This window comes from Salmo salar, chromosome 03 (genome assembly GCF_965601325.2).
Source record: "Salmo salar chromosome 03, fSalSal1, whole genome shotgun sequence".
In the NCBI taxonomy this organism is placed as follows: Eukaryota; Metazoa; Chordata; class Actinopteri; order Salmoniformes; family Salmonidae; genus Salmo; species Salmo salar.
The window spans coordinates 68,589,593-68,613,272 of NC_138293.1; the positions used below are offsets into that span (position 1 = coordinate 68,589,593).

Here is a 23,680-nt window from a genome sequence, read left to right on the forward strand (position 1 = left end):
AGATTGCACCTAAATCAACCATTTATCGGATCATCAAGAACTTCAATGAGAGCAGTTCAATTGTTGTGAAGAAGGCTTCAGGGCGCCCAAGAAAGTCCAGCAAGTGCCAGGACCATCTCCTAAAGTTGATTCAGCTGCAGGATCGGGGCACCACCAGTACAGAGCTTGCTCAGGAATGGCAGCAGGCAGGTGTGAGTGCATCTGCACGCACAGTGAGGTGAAGACTTTTGGAGGATGGCCTGGTGTGAAGAAGGGCAGCAAAGAAGCCACTTCTCCAGGAAAAACATCAGGGACAGACTGATATTCTGAAAAAGGTACAGGGATTGGACTGCTGAGGACTGGGGTAAAGTTATTTTCTCTGATGAATCCCCTTTCCGATTGTTCGGGGCATCTGGAAAAAAGCTTGTCCGGCGAAGACAAGGTGAGCGCTACCATCAGTCCTGTGTCATGCCAACAGTAAAGCATCCTTAGACCATTCTTGTGTGGGGTTGCTTCTCAGCCAAGGGAGTGGGCTCACTCACAATTTTGCCTAAGAACACAGCCATGAATAAAGAATGGTACCAGCACATCCTCCGAGAGCAAGTTCTCCCAACCATCCAGGAACAGTTTGGTGACGAACAATGCCTTTTCCAGCATGATGGAGCACCTTGCCATAAGGCAAAAGTGATAACTAAGTGGCTCGGGGACCAAAACATTTGATATTTGGGTCCATGGCCAGGAAACTCCCCAGACCTTAATCCCATTGAGAACTTGTGGTCAATCCTCAAGAGGCGGGTGGACAAACAAAAACCCAAATTATTTGACCCTTATGAAATGCTTGTAATTATACTTCAGTATTCCATAGTAACATCTGACAAAAATATGTAAAGACACCTAAGCAGCAAACTTTGGAAATTAATATTTGTCATTCTGAAAACTTTTGTCCATAACTATACACTGCATTTGGGAAATGACATGTTATTGTATCTAAAAGAGGACCATTTGAGGAGACTGGAGGAGTGACTGGGCCTGAAATGCTTTTTTTCAAAATTTAAATTAAATTGTCATTACAGTAATGCGACATCTCAGTACATACTTTATTGTATGTTTACAGATTGAAAAATAAGTCACTACACTTGAATACATGAAGATGTCAGGAATAATGAACATTTTACATTCCATTTGCAGATACATTTTTAAAAGGATCAGGGTTTACATTTGTGAAATTATGTAAGAAAATATTGTCCTCGTCATTGACTAATTCTATAGATTTCAATAAATATTAAAGTAAACATTTTCGGGTACGGATATATTAGTGAAATTGACTGGAAGAAAGTTTGGTTGCCCCTTAATTTCTTTCACTTTGATATACAAATCAACTTTAAAATGGGCAAACTATTATCCAAATCTTTTGTGACAAGTTATTTTGGAGCTAGCTAATTAATTGCGTTTTTTATTTAATTAATAAGACATATGTATTTACAATGAAATGTGTAATATTATTCGAATGAAAACAAAGCTACCGAATGAATTAACTTTATACTACCTGGTAAATTCTTCATACACAAACACAAATACTTGAAATCTGGGTTTGTACAACAATACAAGACCAGCTGGCATGTACGGTTACATCATGGGAAAGTGGCTCAAGGCAATGAAGCTACTGCGCCTGCGTGAAAGCAGAAACGGTGGAGGAGTTTCGCTATTCTGCTACTGTAAAATCTTAGCGTAGTGAATCGCTAGGAGAGATACAGGGGAATAACGGAGCCGAATTCACGAGCGTTCCCCGATAATGCTATTTTGAAATTATAGTGACTGAATAAAGTTTTTCTACATGAGATGGACTATTAGTACAGACAAAAGTTTGTATTTGCCTAGGCTTTGAAGAGTTTGCGAGCAGCTACCTAACTAGCTATGCTAACGTTAGCTAGCGAACTAGATATAACTGTAAACATGGTTTAAATTGGTTTCTCACTTGACGTTATATTGCAGTAATTTTAATTTAGTATGAATTATTATTTTATGAATGTGTGTCTGTGGTAGATAACGTATTTAGGATACATTTATGCTTGGATTCAAACAGCCGCAGTGTGTACACAAATCAAACATCTGCAGCAGAGGCAGGTAAGCCACCGCTCGCGCTGTGTTTTTGTGTTCGGAATGGATGGAAAGAAACTGTTTCCAAACGAACGACGAATGTAGCTTTCGCTTGATGACACAGCTGTAATTTCAGCTCCTGTTTTCACTTTGTTGTACAATGACAATTTTCATAATGAAATCATCCATAAAGAGGTTTTGGTTGCCTTTTTTTTCTATTATGGAAGGAAATGAGCAGCTGTTATTGTTTTAATGTTTTTTTAAATGTAGTCTTTGCATGGAAATTATGTTATTCATTTATTCTCACTACAACGCCATATATTTTCCTTAGTATGTTATGCCTTTAGTATATCTGGAGAGGAAAACTGCAAAAATGTATCTCGTTTCATTTTGGCATCAATGTCAAAAAGCCGATATTGGATGACTGATAGGATTTAGGTCAAAGTACAACAGATGTTATGAAATACACCTTCAGGTTCAGTCAGCAGGACTTGATGGAGTCACCCCTGTCGTGTCTATATGAATTATCTGGTCATTAAACCAAACGAAATGCACCAGACATGGCTCTCAATTACAACTGAACATCAGTATACCTTATCAATGTAACATGTATGCTGTTTTTAGAAGCCATCAATACTTTCATTCTTTACTACTGTCTCAACCCTTTCCCCTTTTCTTGAATAATTAAGCATTTGTGTCATGGAAAAATCACATTATAATCTAATAGGCATTTATTCTCTAGGCCTATAAAGAATAGGCCTACATATTGTTGATTTTCAACCTCAATAGTCATCAGTCAATAGTCTATGCTTATCACGAACCAATAGTTACTTGAGAAACCCAACTTGAAGGAAACGAGTGTGACACTCAAATGTAACTGCCCCCTCAAATATAATACATAGAGCAGGCTTCGTCCAGCAGCGTGAGTCACCCATGGCCACGACCCGCCTATATTTAGCCATGCATATTAATTAAATCCCCTTTTAAATCAGTTTTATTCTGAATGATTAGGTTATTGCCATCATTGGACTCCAGACTGATGCATCTAGCGATCACATTACCTAGTGAGCATCACTAATGCCAGAATTGAGTACAAGGGTGTGGAGAATCTACTGTCCATCTTTCTAATGGCCACTTAGCCTACAGTTTCCCGACGCTATCTGGCTACTTTGCAATACATCAGTATTACAGACCTAATGAGCAATAGGGGTCAGTCACCTTGCTGACTTAGAGAATTGAACATGTGCTGCTGATGGCTAAAAGACTCAAACCAATCTCATAAATGTTTAAAAAAATTCTGTCATTAAATAAATTCCTCTCATTAGCTATACAGTTGAAGTCGGAAGTTTACATACACTTAGGTTGGAGTCATTAAAACTCATTTTTCAACCCTCCACAAATTTCTTGTCAACAAACTAGTTTTGGCAAGTCGGTTAGGACATCTACTTTGCATGACACAAGTAATGTTTCCAACAATTGTTTACAGACAGATTATTTCACTTATAATTCACTGTATCACAATTCCAGTGGGTCAGAAGTTTACATACACTAAATTGACTGTGTCTTTAAACAGCTTGGAAAATTCCAGAAAATGTCATGGCTTTGGAATCTTCTGAGAGGCTAATTGACATAATTTGAGTCAATTGGAGGTGTACCCGTGAATGTATTTCAAGGCCTACCTACTCAGTGCCTCTTTGCTTGACATCATGGGAAAATCAAAAGAAATCAGCAAAGACCTCAGAATTTTTTTTGTAGACCTCCACAATTCTGGTTCATTCTTGGGAGCAATTTCCAAACACCTGAAGGTACCACATTCATCTGTACAAACAATAGTACTCAAGTATAAACACCATGGGACCACGCAGCCGTCATACCGCTCAGGAAGGAGACGCGTTCTGTCTCTTAGAGATGAACGTACTTTGGTGCGAAAACTGCAAATCAATCCCAGAACAACATCAAAGGACCTTGTGAAGATGTTGAAGGAAACGGGTCTCGTTTTACTGAAGCCACTGCTCCAAAACTGCCATAAAAAAGCCAGACTACGGTTTGCAACTGCACGTGGGGACAAAGATTGTACTTTTTGGAGAAATGTCCTCTGGTCTGATGAAACAAAAATAGAACCGTTTAGCCATAATGACCATCGTTATGTTTGGAGGAAAAAGGGGGAGACTTGCAAGCCGAAGAACAACATCCCAACCGTGAAGCACTGGGGTGGCAGCATCATGTTGTGGGGGTGCTTTGCTGCAGGAGGGACTGGTGCACTTCACAAAATAGATGGCATCATGAGGGAAGAAAATTATGTGGATATATTGAAGCAACATCTCAAGACATCAGTCAGGAGGTTAAAGCTTGGTCGCAAATGGGTCTTCCAAATGGACAATGACCCCAAGCATATTTCCAAAGTTTTGGCAAAATGGCTTAAGGACAACAAAGTCAAGGTATTGGAGTGGCCATCACTAAACCCTGACCTCAATCCCATAGAAAATTTGTGGGCAGAACTGAAAAAAGTGTGTGCGAGCAAGGGCCAAACCTGACTCAGTTACACCAGCTCTGTCAGGAGGAATGGGCCAAAATTCACCCAACTTATTGTGGGAAGCTTGTGGAAGGCTACCTGAAACGTTTGACCCAAGTTAAACAATTTAAAGGCAATGCTACTAAATACTAATTGACTGTATGTAAACTTCTGACCCACTGGGAATGTGATGAAAGAAATAAAAGCTGAAATAAATCATTCTCTCTACTGTTATTCTGACATTTCACATTCTTAAAATAAGTGGTGATCCTAACTGACCCAAGACACGGAATCTTTACAAGGATTAAATGTCAGGAATTGTGAAAAACTGAGTTTAAATGCATTTGGCTAAGGTGTATGTAAACGTCCGACTTCAACTGTATGTCCCACTGGCACTGATATACCCAGTCTGTCCTTCACTGTGCTCCATAGAGATTTATTTGTGGCTCTCCTACGCTTGCCCCTGCTCTCAAACCAGGAGGAGAGGAGAAGGAGAATTTGGGTCAGTGGGCCCTCAGCCCATGTCACGCCAATTCGCTCTGTCTGACTGATTCACTCTGTCCCTGTGTTCTCTCTCAACTTCCCTCTCCCTCACCCTCACTCAGCTCCTTCTGGTTCCCCTCTCTCTCCCTCACTCAGCTCCTTCTGGTTCCCCTCTCTTCCCCTCACTCAGCTCCTTCTGGTTCCCCTCTCTCTCCCCTCACTCAGCTCCTTCTGGTTCCCCTCTCTCCCCTTCACTCAGCTCCTTCTGGTTCCCCTCTCTTCCCCTCACTCAGCTCCTTCTGGTTCCCCTCTCTCCCCTTCACTCAGCTCCTTCTGGTTCCCCTCTCTCCCCTTCACTCAGCTCCTTCTGGTTCCCCTCTCTTCCCCTCACTCAGCTCCTTCTGGTTCCCCTCTCTTCCCCTCACTCAGCTCCTTCTGGTTCCCCTCTCTCCCCTTCACTCAGCTCCTTCTGGTTCCCCTCTCTTCCCCTCACTCAGCTCCTTCTGGTTCCCCTCTCTCCCCTTCACTCAGCTCCTTCTGGTTCCCCTCTCTCCCCTTCACTCAGCTCCTTCTGGTTCCCCTCTCTCCCCTCACTCAGCTCCTTCTGGTTCCCCTCTCTTCCCCTCACTCAGCTCCTTCTGGTTCCCCTCTCTCTCCCTCACTCAGCTCCTTCTGGTTCCCCTCTCTTCCCCTCACTCAGCTCCTTCTGGTTCCCCTCTCTCCCCTTCACTCAGCTCCTTCTGGTTCCCCTCTCTCACCCTCACTCAGCTCCTTCTGGTTCCCCTCTCTCCCCTTCACTCAGCTCCTTCTGGTTCCCCTCTCTCTCCCTTCACTCAGCTCCTTCTGGTTCCCCTCTCTCTCCCTCACTCAGCTCCTTCTGGTTCCCCTCTCTCCCCTTCACTCAGCTCCTTCTGGTTCCCCTCTCTCTCCCTCACTCAGCTCCTTCTGGTTCCCCTCTCTTCCCCTCACTCAGCTCCTTCTGGTTCCCCTCTCTCTCCCTTCACTCAGCTCCTTCTGGTTCCCCTCTCTCCCCTCACTCAGCTCCTTCTGGTTCCCCTCTCTCTCCCTCACTCAGCTCCTTCTGGTTCCCCTCTCTCTCCCCTCACTCAGCTCCTTCTGGTTCCCCTCTCTTCCCCTCACTCAGCTCCTTCTGGTTCCCCTCTCTCTCCCTTCACTCAGCTCCTTCTGGTTCCCCTCTCTCTCCCTCACTCAGCTCCTTCTGGTTCCCCTCTCTCTCCCCTCACTCAGCTCCTTCTGGTTCCCCTCTCTTCCCCTTCACTCAGCTCCTTCTGGTTCCCCTCTCTCTCCCTCACTCAGCTCCTTCTGGTTCCCCTCTCTCTCCCTCACTCAGCTCCTTCTGGTTCCCCTCTCTTCCCCTCACTCAGCTTCTTCTGGTTCCCCTCTTTCTCTCTCCTCTCCATATCTTATTCAGATTTTCTCTGTCCACTAGGATGTTAGTTTCAGCTTTAATTGTTCAATTGAATAAAGAAGTAGGTTTTTATTGGTATGCACGAGACAACCATCCACATGTGATGTGTTCGATAACCTTGAAAGAAACTAGGCTTTTGGTCCCTTGGGAGGCACACTGTTCCTGAATGGAGCTCCACCTTTTCTACATATTTAGCTACTTCTGTTAATGTGATTGTGAATATCCGGAAAACCCTCCAGATGATGGAGGAGCAGTGGAGACGTGGCATGCCCCTGTCAGATCGAATGGAAAATGACTCCCCAGCCGATATTGGCCCAGGGTCCCCGACCACAGCGGCCCCGTTGGGCTCCAACGCCTCCTGGGTGCCAGACACCCCCCTGGTGACCCCTGAGGAACCATACTTCCTCATGACCTCCACTGCCCAGACCGTGTCAGGGTTCTTTGTCTGGACAGCCCTGCTAATAACCTGCCACCAGGTAAGGGGCTAATGAATTCTTTCTCACACATACATACACAAACACATACACACTCCTATGTTTTTCTGCATGCTGCATCTAACATATGCTTCAACTGTGTGTACTCAAATCATATGTTAGTGTGGTCTCACTACTGCATAAGATGGATGCCTAGCGCCTACAGTAGTTTTCTCAGTATGCACAAATCAAATTGCAGATAGAAACTGCAGAAGCATATCAAGGATTCCCTTCAGATTCCTCATGCCTGCCAAGTCCAGGTTGATTATGCACTCTGGAACACACCCAGCGTGGAACACCTCATGCTGTTCAGCCATGATAAAGTAGTTGTGGCAGGTCTTCAATATGTATTCATGTTGCCTGCAGACCACTAACCTCCTGTAGGTTCAGAGCTACTGAAAAGCCCAGGTTAATGATTCCTCTCCATTGTGTGTTCCTGGGTTAAAGATGAGCCGTCGCTCTGACAACAGGTGTACCTAGCTCTGCAGTGACATCAGAGAGCGGGGGCTGTTGCCTAGCAACAAAGCTGGGTACGGTGCTCTCTGTGTGCGAGCGCCCTACTGTTTGTTATTTTACCAAAGGTGTGTGTGCCCAGGCCAGGAAAGGTGATAGGTGTAGCATTGTGTAAGTGGGAACCTGGGACAGGATGAAGTAGATAAAAGGTACTGATGACAGAGCCTACTCATCCGAATGGAAAAACACAACACAGATCCACTCATCACACACACGCATGATGTCGACTGCTCTCCCCAAGATGTGGGCAGGACCACAAAGTCACAGTCACTGAGCCCTAGTGAAAACACATTGATTTCATGAGATACTTGTTTCAGCTAGCCCATTTTTAGCTAGCTCACGTTGACAGAGCTGTGGTCCCTCTGAGGGAGAAGGAAGCTGTTGAATATTCAAACACAATTACCCTCCTTTCACTCCATTGTCTATTTAACTGTCACGTTTATAGTTTTTAAATTGTTCTCCTACAATGAAGTACATTATAATCTAGCGAGGTCCTTTAGGAGCTGAGATTAAATGATGCCCTCTTCACTGTCCTTCTCTTTCTTGTCTATGTATCGTTCCCTATCTTTCTCCCTTTGATAGATCTACATGCACCTGCGCTACTACAGCTCTCCCAATGAGCAGAGGCACATAGTTCGCATCCTCTTCATCGTTCCCATCTACGCCTTTGACTCGTGGCTCAGCCTCCTCTTCTTCACTAACGAAGAGTACTACGTCTACTTTGACACGGTCCGCGACTGCTACGAAGGTGAGAACCTTCCCACCCTGTCAATGGTGTATGCTTTTTACCTGTTAAAATAGCATTTTTAAATGTATTGGCATGAATATAATTTGTACAATTTTATTTCACCTTTATTTAACCAGGTAGGCCAGTTGAGAACAAGTTCTCATTTACAACTGCTACCTGGCCAAGATAAAGCAAAGCAGTGCGACAAAAACAACACAGAGTTACACATGGAATAAACAAACGTACAGTCAATAACACAATAGAAAAATCTGTATACAGTGTGTGCAAATGAAGTAAGGAGGTATGGCAATAAATAGGCCAATAGTGGCGAAGTAACTACAATTTAGCAATTTACACTGGAGTGATATGTGCAGATGAGGATGTGCAAGTAAAAATACTGGTGTGCAAAAGAGCAGAAAAGAAAAAACATATGTGGATGAGGTAGGTAGTTGGTTGGATGGGCTATTTAAAGATGGGCTGTGTACAGCTGCAGCGATCGGTAGCTGCTCTGACAGCTGACGCTTAAAGTTAGTGAGGGAGATATGTCTCCAACTTCAGCGTTTTTTGGGGGGTTTTTTTGCAAGTCGTTCCAGTCATTGGCAGCAGAGAACTGGAATGAAAGGCGGCCAAAGAAGGTGTTGGCTTTGGGGATGACCAGTGAAATATACCTGCTGGAGCGCTTGCTACGGATGGGAGTTGCTATGCTGACCAGTGAGCTGAGATAAGGCGGTGCTTTACCTAGCAAAGACTTATAGATGACCTGGAGCCAGTGGGTTTGGCGACGAATATGTAGCGAGGACCAGCCAACGAGAGCATACAGGTCGCAGTGGTGGGTGGTATATGGGGCTTTGGTGACAAAACAGATGGCACTGTGATAGACTGCATCCAGTTTGCTGAGTAGAGTGTTGGAGGCTATTTTGTAAATGACATCGCCAAAGTCAAGGATCGGTAGGATGGTCAGTTTTACGAGGGTATGTTTGGCAGCATGAGTGAAGGAGGCTTTGTTGCGAAATAGGAAGCCAATTCTAGATTTAACTTTGGATTGGAGATGTTTAATATGAGTCTGGAAGGAGAGTTTACAGTCTAGCCAGACACCTAGGTATTTGTAGTTGTCCACATATTCTAGATCAGAACCATCCAGAGTAGTGATGCTAGGTGGGCTGGCAGGTGTGGGCAGCAATCGGTTGAAGAGCATGCATTTAGTTTTACTAGCATTTAAGAGCAGTTGGAGGCCACGGAAGGAGCATTGAAGCTTGTTTGGAGGTTTGATAACACAGTGTCCAAGGAAGGGCCAGATGTATACAGAATGGTGTCGTCTGCGTAGAGGTGGATCAAAGAATCACCCGCAGCAAGAGCGGCATCATTGATATATACAGAGAAAAGAGTCGGCCCGAGAATTGAACCCTGTGGCACCCCCATAGAGACTGAAAGCCTTGAGAAACATCAAGTACATACAAGTACATTTGTTTTAGAGCGAAGAGATACTGTGCTTGCAATTGGCATGGTGACTGGAGGAATGTCCACCACAGTTGTTGCCAGAGAGTTGAATGTTAATTTGTTCTAGCGCTTATAAGCCGTTTTAGAGAATTTAGCAGTACGTCCAACCGGCCTTACAACCGCACACCACATGTATGGTGTCGTTTGGGCGAGCGGTTTGCTGATGTAAACAGAGTGCTCCATGGCGGCGGTGGAGTTATTGTATGGGCAGGCATAAGCTATGGACAATGAACCCAATTGCATTTTATCGATGGCAATTTGAATGCACAGAGACACCGTGACGAGATCCTGAGACCCATTGTTTTAAAGGTATCTGTAACCAACAGTCATGTGAAATCCATAGATTAGGGCCTAATTTACTTCAATTGACTGATTTCCTTATATGAACCTCTTGAGGATACAATCCCGATAACGGGATTGGTTGGACAACAACCAGTGAGATAGCACGGCGCGATATTCAAAACAAAATAATCTCAAAATTAAAATTCAAGTATTATACGGCATTTTAAAGATACTCTACTCGTTAATCCAATCACATTGTCCGATTTCAAAAAGGCTTTACGGTGAAAGCAAAACATTAGATTATTTTAGCATAGCACCTCAGCAAAAAAAAAAGAAAAAGCCATTTTCCAAGCACGATAGCCATCACAAAACCAGATATACAGCTAAAATTAAGCACTAACCTTTGACAATCTTCATCAGATGACACTCCTAGGACATCATGTTAGACAATACATGCATTTTTTGTTCGATCAAGTTTAGATTTATATCCAAAAACCCAACTTTTACATTGGCGCGTGACATTCAGAATTTCTTTTCCCCCCATAACTTCCGGTGAATAGGCACATTTAATTTACAAAAGAACTCATAAACGTTGAAAAAATGTATAACAATTATTTAAAGAATTAGAGATAATCTACTCCTTTATGCAACCACTTTGTCAGATTTCAAAATAACGTTACGGAAAAAGCACATTGTTCAATATTCTGAGTACAGAACTTAGCCTTCAATGCTAAGCTATACAGTTAGCCTACAACCTCGGCGTCGACAAATCTCTAACAATATGTTCTAAATATTTACTTACCTTTGCTGAACTTCGGCGGAATGCACTCGGATGGGCACCCACTTCCACAAGAAATGTTAATTTGTTCTGCAAAGTCCATCATTTATGACCAAATACGTCCGTTTTTTTGACCCATCCAGAACACTTTACAATGCCATGTGGAGTGGACGCAAATCCATAGACGAAATGTTCAAAGTTCCATTACCGTTTGTAGAAACACGTCAAACGATGTTTACAATCAATCCTTTAGGGTATTTTTTTACGTAAAATTGCGATAATTTTACAACCGGGCAATAGCTATTCATCCCAGAAGAAAAATATAAAAACGATGACGTCAAGTGCATGTGCATCATAAGACACCTCTCCTCAGACTGGCCAATGATTGACTGAGCCAAAATGATCTGCCCGGTAACAGCTGACGGTTGAAACCAGTTCCTAAAGATTGTTGACAGCCAATGGAAGAGTTAGGAGGTGTAACGTAAATCCTATGTCACTGTAGTTTTTCCAAGGGATTCAAAACAAAAACTACATTTCTAATTACTCCCACTTCCTGATTCAATTTTTCTCAGCTTTTTTGCCTGCCATATGAGTTATGTTATACTCACAGACACCATTCAAACAGTTTTAGAAACTTCAGAGTGTTTTCTATTCAAATCTACTAATAATATGCATATTCTATTTTCTGGGCCAGAGTAGTAACCTGTTTAAATTGGGTACGTTTTTCATCCGGCCGTGAAAATACTGCCCCCTAGCCCCAAGAGGTTATATGAACTGTAAATCTTTGAAATTGTTGCATGTTGTGTTTATATTTTTGTTCCTTATACATTCAAATAGAGCTGTGATAGACATGGTTTGTGGTCTGTTGCTCATCCTGCTGGTCTATGGTTTGATGTTGCAATGGAAAAATGTATTTGCGCTAAGCACAGGTGCATTCTATTGTTTGCAGTACACTGTTACGGCCAAAACCTTTCTGCTGTGCTACTACATGTTCTGTGTTTTTTAAGCAATATCACACACGTACTTTCTACTCCATCGGAGATGCACAAGTACTCACAACACATTTTTGGTGGACATACGTTCGATGATTGTGTTTTTGCATGTGCACTTGTTTTGTGTCCCGTAGCAGGACTTGGAAACAAAATCCTTTTACAATCGTTTTGTTCTGAATAGAACCATTCTTTTTTTAATTTTATTTTTTTATTCCAATTTTCGACCTGCAAAATACATTTCTGAACAAGTTCGACCCCAAAAGCCGACAGGTTTATATTGTTCCTTTCTGTTCCTTTTTAAACCCCTGAAATCGTATATTTTTTACATTTAACTCAACATTAAATTACTTCACCAATTATGCAGTATGGATAGAGCAACTTACTATGGAGCGGGCAAGCTATAGCTCAGTGAGTTGTTTACATGCTTGATGGAAAGACAAGTGTAGGACGTGAGGTGCAACTGACATTTTGTGGGTGGGGGGCGGCTGGGCGGGCCGGATGCTGTTCTGATGGCCCCGCGGCAGGTTGAGGCCCCGCCGCCCCTCAGCGCCCACTGGGTTGGGTCGGACGTGGGCCACTCCACTACCTTGACTTTGTTGTCCTTAAGCCATTTTGCCACAACTTTGGAAGTATGCTTGGGGTCATTGTCCATTTGGAAGACCCATTTGCAACCAAGCTTTAACTTCCTGACTGATGTCTTGAGATGTTGCTTCAATATATCCACGTAATTTTCCATCCTCATGATCCCATCTATTTTGTGAAGTGTACCAGTCCCTCCTGCAGCAAAGCACCCCCACAACATGATGCTGCCACCTCCGTACTTGGTGTTCTTCGGCTTGCAAGCCTCCCCCTTTTTCCTCCAAACATAACGATGGTCATTATGGCAAAACTTCTAATTTTGTTTCATCAGACCAGAGGACATTTCTCTCAAAAGTACGATCTTTGTCCCCACGTGCAGTTGCAAACCATTGTCTGGCTTTTTTATGGCGGTTTTGCTGAGCGGCCTTTCAGGTTATGTCGATATAGGACTCGTTTTACTGTGGATACAGATACTTTTTTACCTGTTTCCTCCAGCATCTTCACAAGGTCCTTTGCTGTTGTTCTGGGATTGATTTGCACTTTTTGCTCCAAAGTACGTTCTTCTCTAGGAGACAGAACGCGTCTCCTTCCTGAGCGGTAATGCGGCTGCGTGGTCCCATGGTGTTTATACTTGCGTACTATTGTTTGTAAAGATGAATGTGGTAACTTCAGGCATTTGGAAATGCTCTCAAGGATGAACTAGACTTGTGGAGGTCTACAATTTCTTTTCTGAGGTTCAGGCTGATCTCTTTTGATTTTCCCATGATGTCACGCAGAGGCACTGAGTTTGAAGGTAGGCCTTAAAATACATCCACAGGTACACCTCCAATTGACTCAAATGATGTCAATTAGCCTATCAGAAGCTTCTAAAGCCATGACATTATTTTCTGGAATTTTCCAAGCTGTTTAAAGGCACAGTCAACTTAGTGTATGTAAACTTCTGACCCACTAGAATTGTGATACAGTGAATTATAAGTGAAATAATCTGTCTGTAAACAATTGTTGGAAAAATTGTGTCATGCACAAAGTAGATGTCCTAACCGATTTGCCAAAACTATAGTTTGTTAACAAGAAATTTGTGGGGTGGTTACAAAACGAGTTTTAATGACTACAACCTAAGTGTATGTAAACTTACGACTTCAACTGTATGCTTCGGAGGGGGAGGGGCAAGTAGCCTACATGCACACTGGCAAACATTTTCAGCTGGCAGGCAGTATGTGTGTGCCAACATGGCCATACTCGTATTTGTATCCATAAATTTACAGTTGATAGTCGGATCGGATGATACTAGTGATCGGAAAAAACGTAGAAGTTTTAATATGCTTAGGTATTTTGCCAACATCTACTTATCTCCCTGTATGTTTATAGACCAAACAAGTTTCAGATTAGGAGCGGTGTGTCTGTGTGTCCTCAATTTGTAGCGGGCAGACAAGTTTGCTATCAATCAGAATGCGCGTCAGCATTTTTTATTTTACTTTTATTTAACCAGGTAGGCCAGTTGAGAACAAGTTCTCATTTACAACTGCGACCTGGCCAAGATAAAGCAAAGCAGTGCGACAAAAACAACACAGAGTTACACATAAACAAACGTACAGTCAATAACGCAATAGAAAAATCTATGTACAGTGTGTGCAAATGTAGAAGAGTAGGGAGGTAAGGCAATAAATAGGCCATAGAGGTGAAATAATTACAATTTAGCATTAACACTGGAGTGATAGATGTGCAGATGATGATGTGCAAGTAGAGATATTGGGGTGCAAAAGAGCAAGAAGATCAATAACAATATGGGGATGAGGTAGTTGGGTGTGCTATTTACAGATTGGTTGTGTACAGGTACAGTGATCGGTAAGCTGCTCTGACAGCTGATGCTTTAAGTTAGAGAGGGAGATATAAGACTCCATTTCATCTTTTTCCCCTAACCTTGCCCCGCTTGTTAAATATTATGCACATTGATAGCTTGATACCAAACTCCCTTTCCATTTGATTTATCATAGTAGCAGGCTAACAGGAGGCAGCAGCAGTAGTCTGAATGATCAGACCAAAAGAGAAGTGAAAGTGATCGGGTGAAATTATGAAGCGAGTGGACAGCGAAATACATCTTCACTCTATCCAATTAGAGTAGCAGGATCAATGTACAGCCCACCCTTTTCTTTACAGACAGGCAAGCTGGCCAGTTGAGTTATTTAGACCATGTAGCACCTCACTTGAGATAATTACAAAAAATACTCTGATCAAGTCGTATCCAGAAAATGTCCCATATCTGTTACTATACTCGTTTTGTCCGACTACTCGGCACACCTCTAGCAGGACGACACTGGAAGAAGTTTCTGATTGACAGAGGGAGGGCTTTGCATAGGCACTTTGTTTATTTTGTGGGACTTTTAAAAGAAAAATGCCCGGAACGTTATTAACCGGTCACCATGCTTTTAAAATAATGGTCCTGTTCCAGAGAAGAATAGATCACTTTCGTTCCCGGTTCTGATTTTGTTCCTTGAAAAATGACGTTCTTTTCCGGTTTTCAGTTCTGTTCTCTGAACTGGTTCCAACCCCTGGTCGTAGTAACGAGTGTGTGGGAATCTGTTCTGTCCCCAGTGACAGATGGCCTTTGCGGTCTCTCTGCCTTTACGAGAGTGGTCATCTTTGTTCTCTTGTTGTTTCCAAGGCCTGCTGGGATTGCTGGGGAGGGGAAGCCTGTTCCCTAGCAACAGTATGCAAACGACTGAAGCCGTGAGAAGAGTTTTAGAAACCACTCAATTATGAACAGATAAATTGTCTGGCTGTTCTGTACCAGCCGGCTGTATCTCACCAGAAGTAATATCAACAGAAATTGGCATTAGCATTTTGTTACAGTGGTTACATAATACAGACAGGTGTGCCCCTTGGTTACCGGTCTCTGCCATCAAATTATGCCTGACAAACTCTATTGTATGTACAATGTACAACCCTATGTCTGTTTGTGGGGAAAAGGGGACCTCAGTGCGAAGGTGTGCTCAATGCATGAACGAGTGCTTTGCTCTGCACATTTTGTCTACCTTGTGTCAAAGAGAGTTGTGTGAGTCTATGATGCGTGAGAGAATGCTGTGTGTGTGTGTGTGTGTGTGTGTACTGTATGATGTGTGTGAGCGCATGGATTGATGGCAGGGGAGCTGACAGTTCAGCCAGGCTGCACACAGTGGGCTCTCCCTGCCAGCACATGGCACACCGCACAGGCAGCAGCTGTGGCCCCAGGGCTCCACACTGCTAAATATAGAGGGTCCCAGTGCTGTCATAAAGTTACACACTCTCTCTCCCCCCCCCCCCCCCCACACACACACACCACACACACACACACACACACACACACACACACACACACACACCACACACACACAGCAAAGTACACACACTGATGTTGAATATTTATACATGCATGCTTGCAAACATTCGAATAGCAGGAGTCATTACCATAAGGATGGCACTGGGATTCCCATTATTGTCTACTCAGACCTCTATGCAGCGATATGTGTGCAAATACAATATACAAGGAAAGCAAATGGAATAGGTCCTTTATGGCTGGAGTTTCCAATGCCAGAAAAGAGACAGAACAGGAGAAAGAGCAGCAACGCTTCAGGATTGATTCATCCTGTAGTTGCTTCACCACCCTCAAATTAGCATGGACTGAACACCTGGGACAGCAGCTGAAACCACATTCCTCCCAGTCAATGACACCAACAACAGTGTTCGCAGCCAAAGGAGAGACAGAGAGAAGTCCTGCAGCCTCTTCTGCCCTGACAAACTGGAAGTGATTCAGTCAACTGGAGAGGATTTTCCCTCAACTCTCCGTCTGTCCCAAGGAGTCGGGACCCACCACTGTGCTCTGTTCATTTGAAACAATTTATTTAATTTCCAAATCAATTGAAATCTCTATGAACCATTCAAATCTCTTAGATAAATAATTTATGCTAATGAATGGATTCAGATAAACAGGTGCGTATTAGATTATACCAGTACTGTACATGTGTTGTTAAATAGGATGGTAACTGAATAATTTTGGACTAAACATTCAGCTGGATGGATATCAATATATGGGAATCTCTGGAATACACGTCACACACACACACACACACACACAGTGGGACAGAACGATGTTGATCCAAGCTAGAATGGAGGGCGGTTTAGCCAGAGGCCATTGGGGACAATGACTCAGTCTCTCATCTTGTTTTGCTTTCTGCACTGACACAGCACATCAGCATTCTGCTCATGGGAAATAGGGACCATGGCCTTAATACTGTAGAGAGGAACATGGCCAATGCCTCAAGGGATGCCCAGAGTCCAAACAGACCAAATACACACAGACAGACTGATTGGGGGATTGATTTTGGATATGAAAGCTTTGCAGGGTTAACCGAAAGACTGCTGTAGTTGCATAGCGGCAACTACCCCCATATTCTCTTAACTCTCTGACTCTGCTTACATGTGTTTGTGTGTGTTTCCTCTGCAGCGTTTGTGATCTACAACTTCCTCAGCCTGTGTTATGAGTACCTTGGAGGGGAGAGCGCCATCATGGCTGAGATCAGAGGAAAGCCCATTGAGTGAGTCTCTCTCTATTATCGCTCTTTGTCCTCTCTTATAAAAATTAAAGAAGACAATTCATATACAATCCAAGAATGTCATTCAAACATCCCACAACTGCAGAATAGTAATGTGTATCAATACTTTATTGTATGGTTTGAACCTCTTTTCATGCCATTTGGATCTTGAGAACACAGACTACCAAATGCTTGTGTCTTGGCTGTCTACAGGTCCAGCTGTGTGTACGGAACCTGCTGTCTCTGGGGAAGGACTTACTCCATTGGGTTCCTCCGATTCTGCAAACAGGTATAGTGGAAGCCTTCTTCTCACACATTATTTGTGAGAAACCCTTACATATGAACACAGAGTTGTTACAGCATTACATATTATCTCTCTCTCTCTCTCTCTCTCTCTCAGGCCACTCTACAGTTCTGTGTGGTGAAGCCTCTGATGGCCATGATCACGGTCATCCTGCAGGCCTTTGGGAAGTACAGAGACGGAGACTTCAAGTACGTAGGGCTATGGGACACTCACTCATTCTACTCTATACTATATCAGAGTATTTGCTTAACCTGTGTTGACCTCAAAGTGAATTGTTTCAAAAGCCACAGAGGATTCATGTTTGTCTATAATATCTTTACTAGTCTGTACTTTTCTGTATGAACAGTTTAAATGTTATTTGTTTGTTCTCACAGATGATTTTTACATTTACACTCTTCTGGCTATAAATCTGTTTTCACCGAAATGTTGGGGTTGTAGTTGTCAAGCATCTCAGAGTAGGAATTATATTACTTAATCTCTAAAATAGGGATGTCTTAGCACAGACTTATGTGTTGACACTGTTCTGATAGCTGGCTGTGCCTCTCTCTCTCTCTCTCTCCAGTGTGGCCAGTGGGTACCTGTATGTGACCATCATCTATAACTTCTCTGTCAGCCTGTCTCTCTACGCCCTCTTCCTCTTCTACTTCGCCACCCGCAACCTGCTGGTCCCCTACAGCCCCATGCTCAAGTTCCTCATGGTCAAGTCTGTCATCTTCCTCTCTTTCTGGCAGGGTAAGGAAACCTCTCGATCGACACACACACACGCAATGTATCATAGATAATACTGCATCCAAGTGTGCTGACCCTCTCTCCCAGATAATACACACATTGTGATTTGATAGGACTCTGATCCTCCATCCTCGATTTCTCTCTCCCTCTATCTCTGGGGGATAAGGTATGCTGCTGGCCATCCTGGAGAAGTGTGGAGCCATCCCTAAAATCAACTCTCCCGAAGTGTCAGTGGGGGAGGGCACGGTCGCCGCCGGCTACCAGAACTTTATCATCTGCATTGAGATGTTCTTTGCCGCTGTGGCCCTGCGCCACGCCTTCACCTACAAGGTCTACATGGACAAGAGGCTGGACTCCTACGGTAAGGATACAGAGGGAGGGACTATCCATGCAGATTAGAGATAACTGTTTAAGTAAAAAGAAGTCATCACTAGCATATTAGTGTGTATTCCTGACACAAGCAGTTGCTTATGTTTCTGGAACTGTGTTCAGTGAGGATTCAGGAAACTGGTTCTCCATGGTTGCTCTTCAAGTCTATTTCAGTGACTTTGTTCCACTGACCTGCTCTCTCTGTCTCTAAATGTTTCTTCCTTTCTTTTATTCTCCCTCTCTCTCCTCTCCACTCCCTCGGTTTTTTACTCTATTTTTCTGTTGTTGAATCCTTTTTTCCCCTCTCATCTATCTTCCATCTCTTCCTTATTCTGCTGTTCTGTTCTCTCGACCATCTTTTTTATTGTTCAATATTCATCCGTGTATATTTTCTTATGTCCCTCCTCTCTCTCTTTATCTGTCTCTCTCTGTGCTGCACTATAAGGGTCCTTTCCTATTTATGGACAGTACGGTAGGTCTACCACTAGCTCAGCTGTGTTTGGCTTCTCACTGCCACAGTACTTTCTGGTTGACTCCATTTCTGTGATGTGCTCATATTTTGTTATTCTATTATTTTTAACTGTTTCTGAGATATAGAGTTTAATTTTGTACAAACAATTTATTTTGAGCATCCTAAGTGCTGTCATACATTTGTATTGCCATTATTGTACAGTATGTGCTGCTTTTATCAATATATTATTTTGTGGTGTTTATGAGTTCACCCCTTGCAATGCACTAGGAGCTCCACTGCCTGTTTGTCTGTTTGGTTCAGTAGTATTATGTGATCCTCCATTTAGTTTACTCATGGCATTCAGGTTGCTCACTGTAGGGTTCCACTCTTCCTTCCATTATCCCTTATCCTCCCTCTATTTCCATCCTCTCCCGGCAGGTCGCTGCGCCCCAATGAAGAGCATCTCCAGCAGTCTGAAGGAGACCATGAACCCCGGAGACATGGTGCAGGACGCCATCCACAACTTCTCCCCAGCCTACCAGCAGTACACACAGCAGTCCACCCTTGAGCAACGCGGAGGGGCGCCGGTGTCCCGCAGCCACAGCAACGTCAGCACCCGCGACAACGAGAAGACCCTGCTGCTCAGCTCCGAAGATGAGTTCTGAGCCCCCCTACACACCGACCGGTGGTACTACTGGGGGGTGGAGACGGGAGGGGCTTTATGGACTCTACTATAGTGCCATACCAAATCGACAGGCTTGAGTCCTTTGGCTGATCCACTTCATTGCGTACATGAACATAGTACTCATATTCCTCAGTCTATATTGACAATACAAGCAACCTACTACAGAGGTCCATTGCCACATACCACTGCCAATATGGATCAATACAGATCCCCCCACACACACACACACACACACACACACACACACACACACACACACACACACACACACCGTGCATAGACCATTCCCAGGTGTCTCCAGGCTGTGTGTTAACACTACAAAGGCCTTCCACACAGAGAAACACCCACTGCTGTATAATTGAAATATTGTCAATTATACAGCATCCCCCCTCACCCTCCTGCCAGCTCTGCCTCTTGCTGAAATGTTGCCAAATAGAGGGAGATCCCGCTTGGTCAGCAGGACCCTCTCTAACTTAAGATTTAGATTTCAGAGTGACTTGGATAAGACACCCTGAAATCACTGTATATTTTGATGTTTATTGACCTGATGGTATTCTTCTCATTTTAAACTAATCTATTATGAAGGGAGGTTATTATTATATGATGTGTGTTAGTGTGTGTTGGCGTGAACAGGAAGGTACAGTGAGGATAATATAATTGGGGGGTTTTGGGGGTCATTTCGGGTGTCTCCCGGAATGTTATGGTTGTTGTTGACGACGTATTGAGGGAACAGCTGTTGACAGAGTTTTGGTGTGGACGTCTAACATCACTCACGCGGATTACAGCTGAAAGAGGAACGGGCTTCTTAGCAGAGCTGGACCCGGCCACAGCAGACAGGATTATAATCCCGTAATTGGGGCATTATGTGCGGTACAGATCAGGCATGTTTTTACCATCACGTTGGTCTAACGGTCATATCGCGCCGAACTGCGCATGTGCAGACCGTCTAATGAAATGATGTCTTTTGATGTTTTTTGGACGAAAATGAAAATGTCACTTTGAGGAGGTTGGAGTAATAACATTTTCAACTACTTAAGACAGTGGCTCGAATCTAGGTTGTGTCTTTAGATTGAGAAAATAAACAACTAAGTTCACTGTTCTCATCTCAAACCTCAGCCTGGTCTGTTTCACAAGCGTTCCTGGAAGACTTCAATGTTGCACCTCTGGGTTTAGAAACTCGGTGAAGTTGTCAAAGGGTATGGGGACCAAGCAATTCTTCCCCCTGGTGGCAAGAGGCAGAGAGATTTCCAGCCCAGCCTCTGGGAGGAGCCTGTTGAGCAGAAATAGTTTATTTGAATACATAGGCAAGGCTTGGCTATCTTCAGCACTAATATACGTCAGTTATGCCTGAATATACCTGTTTTCTTCATCATGGCTGTTTTCTTGTCTTGTTAGGGTTGCTATGTTGCTGCTTAGTGTCACTTGCCTCCTCATTAATTTTTCCTTTGAGAGGTCTTTTTGCTGAAGACAACACACAAACAGATAATTTTGAAACGTTTTACTCATAAAAAAAAAAACCTCTCACTGAACTGTCAATTCCAAAGCTGCAGTTTTACAAAAAAATGTAAATAGGAACACTACCCATATTTGAATACCTGAGGGAAGTGTTTTTCTACAGCAGGGGTTCTTAAACGTTTTCATTTCGAAACCCAAATTATACATTTTACTGTCCTCCCGTGACTCAAATCTTCCTCTAACGACCCAAATTAAGAAGAAATAGTGTGTTATTATGGATGTATTCTCATAACTCGCGACCCACCTCTCACATTCCCAGGGCCCACTTTGGGTTAAAAAACCCTGGTTTACAGGGTCCAATAAATACAGTACCAGTCAAAAGTTTGGACACACCTACTCATTCCAGGGTTTTTCTTTATTTTGACTATTTTCTACATTGTAGAATAATAGTGAAGACATCAAAACTATGAAATAACACATATGGAATCATGTAGTAACCAAAAAAAGTTACATTATATTTAGATTTGTTTATATTTTATATTTCTCAAAGTAGCCACCCTTTGCCTTGATGACAGTTTTGAATACGCTTAGCATTCTCTCAACCAGCTTCACCTGGAATGCTTGAAGGATTTCCCACATATGCTGAGCATTTGTTGGTTGCTTTTCCTTCACTTTGCAGTCCAACTCATCCCAAAACATTCAATTGGGTTGAGGTCGGGTGATTGTGGAGGCCAGGTCATCTGATGCAGCACTCCATCACTCTCCTTCTTGGTCAATTAGCCCTTACGTAGCCTGGAGGTGTATTGGGTCATTGTCCTGTTGAAAAACAAATGATAGTCCCACTAAGCACAAACCAGGTGGGATGGCGTATCGCTGCAGAATGCTGTGGTAGCCATGCTGGTTAAGTGTGCCTTGAATTCTAAATAAATCACTGACAGTGTCACCAGCAAAGCACCTCCACACCATCACACCACCTTCTCAATGCTTCACGGTTGGAACCACACATCCATTCACCTGCTCTGCGTCTCACAAAGACACACAAAAATCTCCAATTTGGAGTCATCAGATAAAAGGACAGATTTCCACCCGTCTAATGTCCATTGCTCATGTTTCTTGGCCCATGCAAGTCTCTTCTTATTATTGGTGTCCTTTAGTAGTGGTTTCTTTGCAGCAAATCGACCATGAAGGCCTGATTCACGCAGTCTCCTCTGAACAGTTGGTGTTGATGTGTCTGTTACATTTATTTGGGCTGCAATTTCTGAGGCTGGTAACTCTAATGAACTTATCCTCTGCAGCAGAGGTAACTCTTGGTTTTCCTTTCCTGTGGCGGTCCTCATGAGAGCCAGTTTCATCATAGTGCTTGATGGTTTTTAAAACTGCACTTGAAGAAACTTTTCAGATTGGCTGACCTTCATGTTTTAAAGTAATGATGGACTGTCATTTCTCTTTGCTTATTCGAGCTGTTCTTGCTATAATATGGACTTGGTATTTTACCAAATATCTTCTGTATACCACCCCTACCTTGTCACAACACAACTGATTGGCTCAAATGCATTAAAGAAGGAAAGAAATTCCACAAATTAACTTAAAGGCACACCTGTTAATTGAAATGCATTCCAGGTGACTACCTCATGAAGCTGGTTGAGAGAATGCCAAGAGTGTGCAAAGCTGTCAAGGCAAAGGGTGGCTATATTTTGATTTGTTTAACACTTTTTTGGTTACTACATGATTCCATATGTGTTATTTCATAGTTTGTCTTTGCTATTATTATACAATGTAGAAAATAGTAAAAATAATGAAAAACCCTGGAATGAGTAGATGTGTCCAAACTTTGACTGGTACTGTATATTTCATACGTTTGAATGTTAAGTATAGGCTACATACACTTAAGTGATTGTTTTAATGATGTGCCCTATGCTGTGTCTTTTGATTAAAATGAATATATTATTCCTGAAAAGACAGGATATTGTATATAAAGTTGAACTAGATAATGGAATATGGTTATTGGTGGGTATAATAATGATAAAGCACAGAATACTTACTTCTGTATCGTCTTTGCTCCATAATCCTTATATTATTTTGTTTCATACTTTTGTGTTCATTTGTATATTGGTATTATTCTGCTTTCTAGATTCTGATGCAATTTTTTTGTCTTTGTGGTGTTTAAACAACCGCAAAATAAAAAGACAGACAATTGATTATTTTCATTTGGTCCTTGTGTTGAGTGACTACAGAGTGAGAGGAGAGTCAGTGGGATTGATTGATATTGCGTTTGTTAATTTTTAGGTTGGCTGCATAAAAAGCTTAAAGTACTACTTTTAGGAGCTGGTCACTTCCCTATACAGAGAAGCTACAGTCTTCTGGTTCAGAGATGTATGATGCTACCAGACAATATAGTTGTTCTGTTAAGACGCCAAGTTTCGTCACGTGCACAAGTACAGTGAAATGCCTTTCTTGCAAACTCCAAAGTCAACAATGCAGTAATCAATATCAATGTAGTACTAAAAATAACAGGGTAGAACAAAAACACGAGAAATAGAAATAAGAACACGAGAAAGTAAGAAACTATATAGAGGGTCAGTGCCAATACCATATTTACAATGTACAGGGATACTGTTGTGATAGAGGTAGATATTGTATGCACAGGGATACCGTGACTTGTCATCAGTATGTATGATAAACAGAGTAGCAGCAGCGTAAATGAAGATTGTATGTAAGTGTGTGTGTAGAGTCAGTATAAAAGTGTGTGCATGTTCTGTGTGTTGGCGTGTGAGTGTG

General features: G+C 42.8%; 1 protein-coding gene across 2 annotated transcripts; it reads left to right on the forward strand.

Moving 5' to 3' along the window:
• Window positions 1-1,659: 1,659 nt before the first annotated feature.
• LOC106601226 (transmembrane protein 184B) lies at window positions 1,660-23,100 on the forward strand. 2 transcript variants are annotated; one of them, XM_014193264.3, is made up of 10 exons: window positions 1,660-2,103; window positions 6,740-6,976; window positions 8,069-8,234; window positions 16,822-16,912; window positions 17,123-17,198; window positions 17,310-17,401; window positions 17,776-17,945; window positions 18,109-18,303; window positions 18,757-18,783; window positions 19,201-23,100. In XM_014193264.3, the coding sequence occupies exons 2-10, from the start codon at window positions 6,740-6,742 to the stop codon at window positions 19,425-19,427; spliced, it is 1,281 nt and encodes a 426-aa protein (XP_014048739.1). In that variant the 5' UTR covers window positions 1,660-2,103; the 3' UTR covers window positions 19,428-23,100. The 2 variants fall into 2 exon arrangements, with proteins under 2 accessions (XP_014048739.1, XP_082827534.1); XM_082971408.1 differs by lacking the exons at window positions 1,660-2,103; window positions 18,757-18,783 and having other exon boundaries at window positions 6,351-6,976.
• Window positions 23,101-23,680: the final 580 nt, after the last annotated feature.

Bases quoted from the DNA above. Each gene is read 5' to 3' on its own strand.
- LOC106601226 (XM_014193264.3), top strand. From the start codon at position 6,740: ATGATGGAGGAGCAGTGGAGACGTGGCATGCCCCTGTCAGATCGAATG. The intron at 6,977-8,068 runs GTAAGGGGCTAA...TCCCTTTGATAG, and splicing joins TGCTAATAACCTGCCACCAG to ATCTACATGCACCTGCGCTA. The intron at 17,199-17,309 runs GTATAGTGGAAG...TCTCTCTCTCAG, and splicing joins TCCTCCGATTCTGCAAACAG to GCCACTCTACAGTTCTGTGT.